The sequence below is a fragment of the Macaca mulatta genome, chromosome 5, assembly GCF_049350105.2.
Source record: "Macaca mulatta isolate MMU2019108-1 chromosome 5, T2T-MMU8v2.0, whole genome shotgun sequence".
NCBI lineage: Eukaryota > Metazoa > Chordata > Mammalia > Primates > Cercopithecidae > Macaca > Macaca mulatta.
This window is the reverse complement of record NC_133410.1, coordinates 50,980,305-50,993,004: the sequence shown is the minus strand read 5'-3', so window position 1 is coordinate 50,993,004 and position 12,700 is coordinate 50,980,305. Positions and strand designations below refer to the sequence as shown.

At 46.9% G+C, this 12,700-nt stretch overlaps 1 protein-coding gene across 1 annotated transcript in view; it reads right to left on the bottom strand.

The window, feature by feature from the left end:
• SCD5 (stearoyl-CoA desaturase 5) overlaps positions 1-3,786 on the bottom strand; it is a 171,344-nt gene extending 167,558 nt beyond the window's left edge. Inside the window, 1 exon segment of the mRNA NM_001193798.1 lies at positions 3,234-3,786. Coding sequence (NP_001180727.1) covers positions 3,234-3,465 — 232 coding nt within the window. The 5' untranslated portion in view covers positions 3,466-3,786.
• Between the last annotated feature and the right edge of the window lie 8,914 nt (positions 3,787-12,700).

Here is a 12,700-nt window from a genome sequence, read left to right as displayed (position 1 = left end):
CTGGCCCCAGGGAGAACTAACAACTTGATGAACTAACAATTTGATGGCTCTTTCACGGATGACATTTTACCACCACGCGAATTACTCTCCGCACACTGCACATCCAACACATCCCCTGCTGGGTGCACTGCATAGAGGCCTCCCCTTTCCAGCGCAACTTCATCTGGTGTGGGGGGTGGCAAGCAATGGACAGGCTGACCTCTTTCCTCTACAAGTCAGGTCCTTGAAGTGCATGAGCAGACCACTAGGGCATGAGCTTGGCCCTAATGCTACACATAACTGGTAGGGAGGTGATGAAAAAGGGCCTTCAGTGCGGTGGACATTTGTGGATCAAGGCACCAGGGCTTTCACTGAAAATAACCCTGAGTCAGTCGTCTGCCTAGTCCCTCTGCTTACCCTATGTAGCCTAGCCATGAGCACAGCTGATCTTAGCTGGTCTCTGATTGTCCCTCATTCCTTCCCTCAGAGCTATTCATGAGACTGGGTACAGTGGCTCACGCCTGTAATCCCAGTACTTTGGGAGGACTGCTTGAGCCCAGGAATTCAAGACCGGCCTGGGCAACATGGTGAGACCCCACTGCTACCAAAAAAAAAAGAAAAATAAAATAGCCAGGTGTGGTGGTGCACATCTGTAGTCCCAGCTACTTGGGAGGCTGCAGTGGGAGCATTGCTTGAGCCCAGGAGACTGAGACTGCAGTGAGCTATGATCGTGCCACTGCACTCCAGCAAGACCCTGTCTCACCAAAAAAAAAAAAAAAAAAAAAAGGCAGCAGAAGCAGTAGCTATTCATCAGATAAGACCCATTGTTTGGAATGTTTCTAAGTCACAATTTTGGACCTTAAAACTCTAATATCTACCATTGTCTGCTATTTTTCTTTTTTTTTTAGGGAGGCAATGAAGGTGGGCAGAGAATTAAGACTTACGGGCTGGGCGCAGTGGCTCACGCCCTTAATCTCAGCAGTTTGGGAGGCCAAGGAGGGCGGATCACGAGGTCAGGAGATCAAGACCATCCTGGCTAACATGGTGAAACCCTGTCTGTACTAAAAATACAAAAAATTAGCCAGGCGTGGTGGCGGGCGCCTGTAGTCCCAGCTACTTGGGAGGCTGAGGCAGGAGAATGGCGTGAACCCAGGAGAGGGAGCTTGCAGTGAGCCGAGATCACATCACTGTACTCCAGCCTGGGCAACAGAGCGAGACTCTGTCTCAAAAAAAAAAAAAAAAAAAAAAAAAAAAAGACTTAGGAAGTAGCAGATGAAGCAAAGGCAGAATTTATCCAGGGAGGTATGGGATGGGGTTTGGGACATGCATCACAAAGGGGAAACCGGATTCCTTCAGTTTGTTAACTTCTCTAAGGAAGCTAGAGGAGACCTGGGCCTGGGAGGTGTCCTCTAAGCCAGTCTTTCAGAACAAAGGTACTATCTTCACCACAGAGTGCAGTCTGGAAAGGGGTGACCTGGCAAACTTGGAGAGAAGGGCTTTGTCCTTGTGGTTCCTGGACCCATGCCAGGGTCTTGGGGCTCAGAGGCTGTAAGGAGTGGAGCCTGTGAGCCCTAGGCATGTAAGATAATATTTTAAGTGCTCACTGTTCCCTGAGCACTCTCTGAACACCACAGCTATTAAAGATAAGCCTCAATCCCCTAGAGGCCGCGGGGCTCTGAGGACCAAGCCCAGCCCTGCCTGGGGCGGGGGGGAGGGCGCTTGCTGGAGAACTCTGGGCAATAAGGGCTTTGGTTGGCAGCGTGGGAGTGTTCATGAAGCAACAGCAGAACCTCATAGTCTAGTCAGTTGAAGAATTAAACCAACAAGGTGATGGTAAAAAGGACACAGAAATGAGGAGGTGCACTGAGAGAAGGAAAGATAAAGCAGCAGATTTCCCAGAGCTTTGGGGAGACTTTAAAGGCTTTAGGGATCCCGAAAGATCCTACCTCTCTAACCATCCCTCAACTCTGCTGTGCCCTCCCTGAGCCACACCCCCTAAGAGGTACCCACTTCTGGATGGGTTTGCTTCCAAGAGCAGGGACTGCAGGGTTTCAAAGGAAGGCTTGGAACCATAGTGGCCCCATTATCTACCTAGGCATTTGCAGCTGGCACCATGCCAAAAAAGCCTTGCAGAAAGAGGTCTTATTTTCTTCCTTCTTCTTCCCCTATGGAAATAAAAGTAGGTTGTGTTTCTTAGAGATCAGGGAAACGGGAGCTGGAAGGGCATCTTGAATTACCTCGTCAAATTCTCACTCAGCATATCAATGTCTGTGCCTTTTGTCCTGGCTACTGCCGCTTCAGTAAAGGAGGCCAAAACCAGTTATTGCGGCCAGGGCGGCTGCGAAGTGGTTCAAAGATCAACGACTGGGGTCGTGCAGGGTGGGCACGGAGCCCCTGGAGCCTAGGGGAAGGGGAATAGTGGTCGGTGCCTGGGCTCCCTTCCCTACTGGCAGGAGTGGGGGTGTACGGAAGGAGGGTACCAGGAGAGCCACAGGTGCGGAACAGACCCGCCCTGGCCAGACGGTAACAGGGTTTGGAGAAGGCTCTGCACAGCCACAGTCGGAGCTTCGTGCTAGGGTCAGACCGCTCTCGCCATGGGCTCGGTTTGCTCACTGAGAAACTTCCGAAGAACTGCAAATGGGCATAGAAGATTGCGGTGGGAGCAGGGACAGGGGCCTTGGAGAGGCAAGAGGGGAACCGGTATCTTCCATCTGGTGCGCGTAAACCAAGATTCTATCCTGTGCCGGGTCTCTCCTCCCTGGTCCAACTCCCTTTCTTGTCCTCATCTCAGCCCCCAAGGTCCGTGGCCCGCGGAGGTGATGGGGGAGGGAGACGGGGATAGGAGAGACCCATGGACTGCACGGGTTAAACAACCACCCGCCCGTCCTCTCTCACTGAGAACCGATTCAGCCTGTGCCGAGCCTCTCCTTTCGCGCGCCTCTGCGCCAGCTGTGGCGCCGCAGGACTCCGGGTCCCCTCGGCTCTCCATAGGGAAGCCGGCAAATGCGCTTCCTTACGCAGACCGCGGCGGGGTAGGGGGGCGCGGAAGTTGAAAATACCGGAACGAAAACACCTGCCCGTCCCAAGGGACGGAGAACTGGATGCCAAGGGGGCCCGGGGCGCGCAGCGGGAGGCGAGGAGAGACCCGCGGTCGCTGCGCACCTCCCGCAGCCGAGGGGCCAGCGGCGACCTCGCGCGCCGCAGCGCGGCCTGGCCACTGAGCCCAGGGCGCAGGGGGCGCCGGCGGGACTTACCCCAGAGCAGAGTGAGCGGCTTGGCTTTGGGGATGAGCACCAGGGAGTACACGGCCCCCAAGTGGAGCAGGCTCATCAGGACGACGTTCCTCCAGACGATGTTCTGCCGCTGCCCGCGCGCGCCTGGCCTCTCCGGGCCGCCGCCGCCCTCCGAGCTTTCGAGCCCGGCACGGATTTCTTCCTTGGCGTCGCAGAAGGGGATCTTCCCCGCGTCGGTGGCCGGGCCTGGCATGGCTGGGCGAGGTGGGCGCCCGCAGCAGCAGCAGCAGGCAGGCAGGCGCTCGGCCCGAGCGGAGATCGAGGGTGGGGGCGGGGGCTTCTGCCTTTTAGGGGGGAATTCTCCGCACGTCCTGTCCCCTCCTTCCAGCCCTTCTCCCGGACTCCTGCACTCTTCCCCAGGGTCTTAGCGTGGCCTAGGAATGCAGATCTTGGCGGCCGGCATCTGTTGCTGGCGTATCCCCCATACGGCTGCCTGGGCTGAACTCGGCGGCGAGAAAGAGCAGGCGCGCGCGGGGCGGGAAGGGCGCGCGGCCGGGGAGGGGTGCTGTGGAAACGGAGCTGGACCGGTGACGCGGGAGGGAGAGCTCCGAGGGAGCGTGGAAGAAAACCCTGCATAGCTACAGCCAATCAGGAGCGCCCGTGCGGCTCTTAAGGAGAAGGGCGCCTCCCGGCCTCCGCGGCCGGGCTCTTCTGGGCCGAACTGGGGAGCCCATTAGGCTGGGGTTGGCCGCCTCCGCCCGGGGGCGGGTGGGAGGTAGCTCCCGGGACAGGGAGCCTGCAGGGCGGCTCACAGCGCTTCTGCTTTTGTGTGTGTGTGACCCCCAAAATGCCTTTTATGGTATTTTTCCAGTCCCTCCCCCTGACAAAAAAACAAAACAAAACAAAAAAACTTCCTGAAACTATCATCCCTTTGAGAAGCCTTTTATTTCTTCTCAAGCCTCAGGCCACCTGGGTTGGAGAATTTTAAATACTTGCTTGGAGTCGCGACACTAGTTAAGGCCAGGCAGACGATGAGAATCAGAAGTCCCTGAGTCTGCCAGTTAGGAGGGCTCCTCAGGCCAGGGGAGGGTTGGAGGGCAGCTGCTGGTTCTGAATTAGGCAGCTGTGGATGACCCAGACACACAGTAAGTGCTCAGTTGGTGCTTGTTAGGTGATGCACAGATGATTTAGGCCAGTTCGCTGCCATCGGTGCCCTGCCAACCCGCTCGGCCCATCAGCCGCGCCACTCTGTTTATGGTCAATTCTAGCTAATCAGCGCACTTCTGCACGGTCTCCTTAGCTCCCAGTGAGGAACACTACCTTGAAATCAACACCATTGAGAATCGGGCTTTACAAAAAATCACCCAGAACGTTCCAAGGAAAATTAATCTGTGAAAGATTTGTGTCTGCCCACTTCTCTCCTAAAGCTGATGGTTTACGAACTCTCCAGAGAGGACCCTAGTTGCACAGAAAATGGAGGGAGGGTTGAGCTGGAAGTGTCTGAAGCAGGTGTGACCACACTTGCGGGCAGGCGGCAGAAGGAAAAGGGCTCAGGACCGCAGCTCTGAGTTCTAGTTTTAACTGGCTGGAACCCAGCCCAACTTTCTGGGCACAGATTTCCTTACCTAAGCAGAACTAGTTTCTACTCTTACTTCCAGCTTGCATATTCCATGAATGTGAGTTAGAAGGGGCGCCATTATGTTGACCAAAACCTGCTGATTTTTAGATTAACCGTTGTTAGGAATCATTTTCAGGATTTCAAGAGAGGGAAAAAAAAATTAAATACTGACTGCATGAAAGGGCCATGTATAAGCATCTTATTGTTAGCAGATCTGAGCCAGTCCCAGCAGCCAGACAAAACAATGCCCGATTTAAGCTGAAGCAAGGTATGTGGCACTTGTGGAATCCAGGCCACTGAGTGGGTGTTACTGTGTTGCTTCAGATGGAGCTGAAATTATAGAATTTGCCTGGAGACCAGATAAATGTCGGCGCTATATAATGACCAGTGAGACAATGGAACATGAAGCTGGAGGGTGCGAATTTCATCAGCCTGCTCAACCTGGGCTATGTAATTAATCACTTTTTCTTCTCATACTCCCTCTGCTCCCCATACCCAGCAGATCTTCGTACTCCCTGTGGCTCTCTAGTTCAGACTGTCCTTTTTCTCTGTGGTAGACTAGTTGCCCGGCCAAAAGCCTCTCTCCAGGTTATTGGAAAGGCTCAATGCTGTAAAGACCCTTGTTCTAACCATTCAATCATTTATTTGACATTTATTGGGCATCTGCTATTTGCCAGGACTAGTGGGCACAGGGGATCCAAGGATGAATGATGGTCCCGCCCCTAAAGGAGCTCCCATCTAGGAGCAAAGATGGATCAAACAAATGTAACCTCTTGACTATCACCTTGGAAGGGCAGAAAGTTACAGTCCATTATCAGAAAAAAAAATTTAATTAGGCATCAAACTTACTTACAAAGAGTCCAGGGGAAGCAGCAAAATAGTTCTTTATTGCACCCCTCACCCCGCAACCCCGAACCTTGTTTATTAGGTCAGCTACTCTAACTTGAATCCATCTTGAATGAACATCTTCCTTGCTTCCCTCCAGTGGGTCAGACCAGGTATGGCCAATCGTTTCAGCTGGCTGTCCTCATAACGGAGAAGATGTTTCTGTGTGTTGAGGGAGGAAAGAAGTGTTATTTCGGTTTTTCAGAGCCTGCCTATAAAAGGATTGTTGAAGAAAAATGGTCCCTCCAGGTCCAGCCTCAGAGTGAAACATCTGCAAGATACAAGATATACTCTTGCTAATAATGACGGTCCCCTTTAGCCTATTATGCAACCGGGGTCACTGCCTCTTTTCTCTGTCTTGCCAAAGACCCTAGTATATTTTCTTAGCTTCTGGTCAGGACCCCAGGAGTGAATGAGTATTCACCTGTCCCAGGATGGGGGCAAATGGGACAGTAACCCTTATCCTGTCAAACACATAATTACCAAAAGTGTGATAAGAGCCATAATGGTGGTATACGCAAGATAATGTAGAGGTGCAAAGGAGGGAGTTGTTAATTCACACAGGAGCAGGGAGGAGGGGGAGTGATACCTGGGGAAGGATTTTTAAAAAATATTTAATTGTGGTAAAATACATGTAACATAAAATATATGTAACAAAATTTACCATTGTAACCATTTTTAAATGTACAGCTCAGTAGTGTTAACTATATGCACATTATTGTGCAACCCATCTTCAGGACTTTATCATCTTGCAAAACTGAAACTTTATTCTCATTAAACTCCCCTTTCAATTTCCATCCAGACCCTGGCAACCACTGTGCTACTTTGTTTCAATTAGTTTGACTACTCTAGATACATCACATAAGTGAAATAATAGAGCATTTGTCTTTTTTTTTTTTTTTTTTTTTTGAGACGGAGTCTCGCTCTGTCGCCCAGGCTGGAGTGCAGTGGCGCGATCTCGGCTCACTGCAAGCTCCGCCTCCCGGGTTCACGCCATTCTCCTGCCTCAGCCTCCCGAGTAGCTGGGACTACAAGGCGCCCACAACCGCGCCCGGCTAATTTTTTGTATTTTTAGTAGAGACGGGGTTTCACCATGGTCTCGATCTCCTGACCTTGTGATCCGCCCGTCTCGGCCTCCCAAAGTGCTGGGATTACAGGCGTGAGCCACCGCGCCCGGCGTCTTTTTTTTTTTTTTTTTTTGAGATGGAGTCTTGCTGTGTCATCCAGGCTGGAGTGCAGTGGCGCGATCTCGGCTCATTGCAAGCTCCTCCTCCCGGGTTCACACCATTCTCCTGCCTCAGCCTCCTGAGTAGCTGGGACTACAGGCGCCCGCCACCACGCCCGGCTAATTTTTTGTATTTTTAGTAAATACGGGTTTTCACCATGTTAGCCAGGATGGTCTCGATCTCCTGACCCCGTGATCCACCCACCTCGGCCTCCCAAAGTGCTGGGATTACAGGCGTGAGCCACCGCGCCCGGCCGAGGATTTGTCTTTCTGTGACTGACTTATTGCATTTAGCAGAATGTTTTCAAAGCTCATCCAGGTTGTATGTATTAGAATTCCCTTCCTTTTAAGACTGAATAATATTCTATTGTATGGATATGAATTTTATTGATTTATCCATTCATCCATCAGTGGACATTTGGGTTGCGCCACCTTTTGGCTCCTGGAAATAAATGTTGCTATGAACATGGATGTACAAAGATCTCTTCAGGACCCTGGTTTCAATTCTTTTGGATATATATGTTTATCCAGAAGTGGTATTGCTGGATCTTATGGTAATTCTATGTTTAATTTTTTGAGGAACTGTCATACTGTTTTCCATAGTGGCTGCACCATTTCATATTTCCACCAACAGTGCCCAGGGGTTCCAATTTCTCCAAATCCCCACTGACACTTTTTCTGTTTTTTAGGTAATAGCCATCCTAGTGAGTAAGGAGTGATATCTCATTGTAGTTTTGATGGCCTTTCCTTAATAATTAGTGATATTGAGCATCTTTTCATGTGCTTGTTGGTCATTTGTATACCCTCTTTGAAGAAAGGTCTATTCAAGTCCTCTATTTTTAAATAAGGTTTTTGTTGTTGTGGTTGTTGAGTTGTAGGAGTTCTTTACATATTCTGAATATCAACCTATCAGATATATGATTTGCAAATATTTTCTTCCATTCTGTAGGTTTCCTTTTTCACTCTGTTGATTGTGTTCTTTGATGCACTGACATTTTAAATTCTGATGTAGTCCAGTTTATCTATTTTTACTTTTTATTGTTTGTGCTTGTGCTTTTGATGTCATATCCAAGAAATCATTGCCAAATCCAGTGTCATGAAGCTTTTCCTCTATAGTTTCTTTTAAGAGCTTTATAGTTTTAGCTATACAACTTACATTTAGGTATTCGATATACTTTGAGTTAATTTTTGTGTATTGTATAAGGTAAATGCCCAGCTTCATTCTTTTACATGTAGTTATCTAGTCTTCCTAGCACCATTTGTTGAAGAGACTGTCCTTTTCCCATTGGATGGTCTTGGCACCCCTGTTGAAGATCAGTTGACCGCATATATGAGAGGTTTTTTTTCTTTTTTTTTGGCTATATCACTCCATTGGTCTATATGTCTGTCTTTATGCCAGTACCACATTGTTTGAATTATTGTACCTTTGTAAAAACTTTTGATATTAGGAAGTTTGAAGATCAGTTGACCGTATATATGAGAGTTTTTTTTTTTTTCTTTTTTTTGGCTATTTCACTCCATTGGTCTATATGTCTGTCTTTATGCCAGTACCACATTGTTTAAATTATTGTAGCTTTGTAAAAACTTTTGAAATCAGGAAGTTTGAGACTTCCAATTTTGTTCTCTTTTTTTTTTTTTTTTTTTTTTTCAAGATTGTTTTGGCTATTCAGGGCTTACTGAGATTCCATACCAGTTTCAGGATCTTTTTAGTTCAGCAAAAAATGATATTGAGATTTTGATAGGGATTGCAGTGAATCTGTATATAACTTTAATTAGTATTTTCATGTTAATGATATTAAGTCTTCCAATCCATGAACATAGCATGTCTTTTCACTTATTTATGTCTTCCTTAATTTCTCAGCAGCATTTTGTAGTTTTCAGTGTACAAGTCTTTTGCCTTATTGGTTAAATTTACTGGGTAAGGATTTTGAAAGATTGTTGTCTAATAAAAATATATCATGAGCCACAAATTCAAGCCACATGTGTAATTTTAATGTAGCCACATTAAAAAGGTAGAAAGAAACAAAAAAAAAAACTTTAATGATATATTTTATTTAACTCAATATATCCAAAATATTATCTTTTCAATGTAAAATCAGTATAAAATTATTGACACATTTTATACTTTTTTCATACTATGTCTCAAAAGTCCATGTTTCCACTTACAACACAACACACCTTAATTCAGATTAACGACAAGTGCTTGTAGCCACATATGGCTAATGGCTGTCATATAAGACAGCACTGTTGAAGTATGAATAGTTCAAAGAAAGGGTAAGGGATATTCCAGGCAGAGAAAAGAGCGTGAGTAAAGTTTTTGCACTTGGCATTCAGGGAGGTATATGGAATATCTGAAGTGAAAGTAGGGAAGCGTGGGAGATGAAACTGAAATGCCATGCAGTGGGCAGCAGATGAGGGTAGGTGGGTGTCTTGAGTGCCGTGCAGACAGAGCTATGAGGTAGGTGAGGGGAGCCACAGAAAGCCTTTATGTAGCACAGTACTGGGATCAAGTTTGCACTGCAGGAAGACCACTCTAGAAGAGAGTGGGGAATGATTGCATTGGGGGTGCAGAGAGCTAAGATTGAAGATGTGAAGCTCAGTTAGGACACTATTTTAAGAATCTGTTGAGTAATGATGAGGGCCTGAATTAAGGCAAGGGCACAGATTCTGGAGAACAATAGATAGAGAGGATGGAATCAAGCCAGAGAAACTCAAATGGAAGAGTCAAAGAGATTTGATGCTGGATTAAACATAAAGGAGGAAGAAAAATCTAGATTCTTTTAGGGTCTCTGGACTGGGTATTCAGCTGAAGAACAGTGTCACTCACTGAAATACTAAGTTTGCGTTTATTTCCTCTCTTGTAAAGTGAAAATAATACCTACCTTATAGTATTCCTGTGACAACTAAAGTCAATATCCATGAAGTGATTAGAACAGTGCCTGGCACATAGTAAGGAATTAGTAAGTATTATCACCATAATCATTATAATCATTTTTGAGATAGGAACTGAATAAGTAAATTAAAGAAGAAAAGGAATTCCTGTTTTAGACATTCAAGTGAAACTTCGGGTGGATGTTTGAATATATAGGTGCCTGGAGCTTGGCAAAAAGTCTAGACTGAAAATAACAATTTAGTCATGGTTCAATATAGTAAAATCCATGTCAGTAGAAACAGTTGGCCAGGAAAGGTAAGAAGAGAAAAGGGCTCAGGATAGAATCCTAGTGAACCACTATTTATGAACACAGCAAAGAAAAAGAAGCCAGTGGTGTGAACTGAAAAGGAAAAATGAGAGAAGTGGAAGAATCAGCAGAGTGTGGGAGAGCACGATTCACAATGTCGAAAATGTTATGGAAAGGCCCGGAAAGAAGGGGAATGAACAGCTCACTGTATACAAAGGTCATGGCTGACATTTGTTGAGGCCTTTTCAACGAGTGATGGGAACAGACCTTGCACAGAGGTGACTTTAAGATAAAGAGGGAGGAGATAAGCATAGAATGCATATGTAAGTTAATTTTTCTAGGTGCTTGGCAGTAAAGAGGAGAGGGATAGAGAAACAAAGTTGAGTGTGTGCTTTCTAGGGCTGGATGGGATCAGGTGAACGGATGGTTGGGCTAACTTAGAGCAGAGGAACAGCTTTTCCTTGGAGACTGGAAGGAAATGAGGATGAGGAGAGCTTGCAGCGTGGGCCAATAAAGTGAGGGAGGTTGCCATGATGGCCTGTTTGCTCTGAAGGGAAGATCAGGTGTCTGCTGGGCAAGCAGAGTGGAAATTTGATAAAGAGTTGGGAAAAAGTGATGAAGGCCTCCAAGAGCTGTTGAGGAAAATGAGAGAGGAAGCTGATGAAGAACATTTAAAAGGTTGCCTGGCCAAATTAAGGGCCCAACTAAGAATGGTTGCCACAAGTTTAAACTGGCTTACTCTGCACTGTTGTGGTTACACAGCCTCCTTCAGCGGTCTGATGGAATATCCATATTGAAGTTGTAGGGTGGGTTTGATGGGAGGACAAAGGATCCAGGTACTTATGGAAATATGAGTAGAAGGAAGCTAAGATGTTATAAATAGTGGAGGAATCAAGGGAACCAAGGTTTTGAAGAAATTGAAGAGAAAATTTGTTAGGGAATGAGAATAAAGGAAGTAATGGCCATTGTGCCCCAAGAGTGGGATCCGAGACTTGAGACCTATGGTTGTGAAAGAGTTTCCAACGATAAGCTCCAAGGTGAGGCCACAGGATTATAGTGGAGGGTTGGCAGTTCCTGGAAATGAGGAAGATGAAGTATTATGGACAGGACCTCCAAAGGGGGTTGAAATCATAGGGCTGCATCCGGATTTAGCTGGAGAAGATTGTGAGCTGGGTGCCCAAGGGGACTTCCTAAAGAAAGACAAGTAACAGCTTTCAAATGTCAATGAACAGTTAGAAGATTCTAAATACAAACTAGCAGCTCTGAGATGTATGAGGACAAGACCATCACAGCCAGAATTCCTGGATTCTGGCCAGTAGTGCATACCTTAGAGTAGAAGTTGCTTCTGGTAGATAGGATAGAAATAAGACAAAAAGTATTATATGTTAATGCTACCTACAAAAACTGTGTGTGTGAGAGAGAAACATGATGAGGCATGTGGTCTGGTATGATCAGGAGGGCTTCATGGAGGAGGTGGCAGCAAACAAGGCCCTGGAAGATAGGTGATTTTGCAGAGACCCCCACTTGGATAATAGCCTAAGAAAAAGCTTAGATATGGGGATGAGCCTAGCAAAACACCTAGCACTTAGATAAGGTTGTATTTTGGCCAGGCACAGTGTCTCACGCCTGTAATCCCAGCACTTTGGAAGGCCGAGGTGGGTGGATCACCTGAGCCCAAGACTTTCAGATTAGCCCGGGCAACATGGCAAAATCCTGTCTGTCTCTACAAGAAATACAAAAAATTAGCTGGGTGTGGTGGTGTGCACCTGTAATCCCAGCTACTTGGGAGGCTGAGGTGGGAGGATCACCTGAGTCATGATTGTGCCACTGCACTCCAGCCTGGGTGACAGAGCAAGAACCTGTGGAGAAAATGCAGGTTTTAGGGAGGGAGGGAAGAGCAAGAAAAGGTCCATTCTTTTTTTTTTTTTTTTTTTTTTGAGACGGAGTCTCGCTCTGTCACCCAGGCTGGAGTGCAGTGGCCGGATCTCAGCTCACTGCAAGCTCCGCCTCCCGGGTTTACGCCATTCTCCTGCCTCAGCCTCCCGAGTAGCTGGGCTACAGGCACCTGCCACCTAGCCTGGCTAAGTTTTTGTATTTTTAGTAGAGACGGGGTTTCACTGTGTTAGCCAGGATGGTCTCGATCTCCCGACCTCGTGATCCGCCCGTCTCAGCCTCCTAAAGTGCTGGGATTACAGGCTTGAGCCACCGCGCCCGGCCAGAAAAGGTCCATTCTTGAAGTTAAAAATTTACGATGATTCTCACATCTATGCATTTCTCAAAAAAAATGTAGATTTTGTCTACAGGACAAAATCACAGTCTTGTGAAAATGATCTAGGCTTGGCAGTCTAAAACCTGGGTTTGCATGTACATGGATTGGAAGAATCAATACTGTTAAAATGTCCATACTACCCAAAGCAATCTACAGGTTCAATGCAATCCTCATCAAAATACCAATGACATTCTTCACAAAAATAGAAAGACAGTCCTAAAATGTATATGAAACCACAAAAGGCACAGAGTAGCCAAAGCTATCAGGAGCAAAAAGAATAAAACTGGAGAAATCACATTACTTGACTTACAA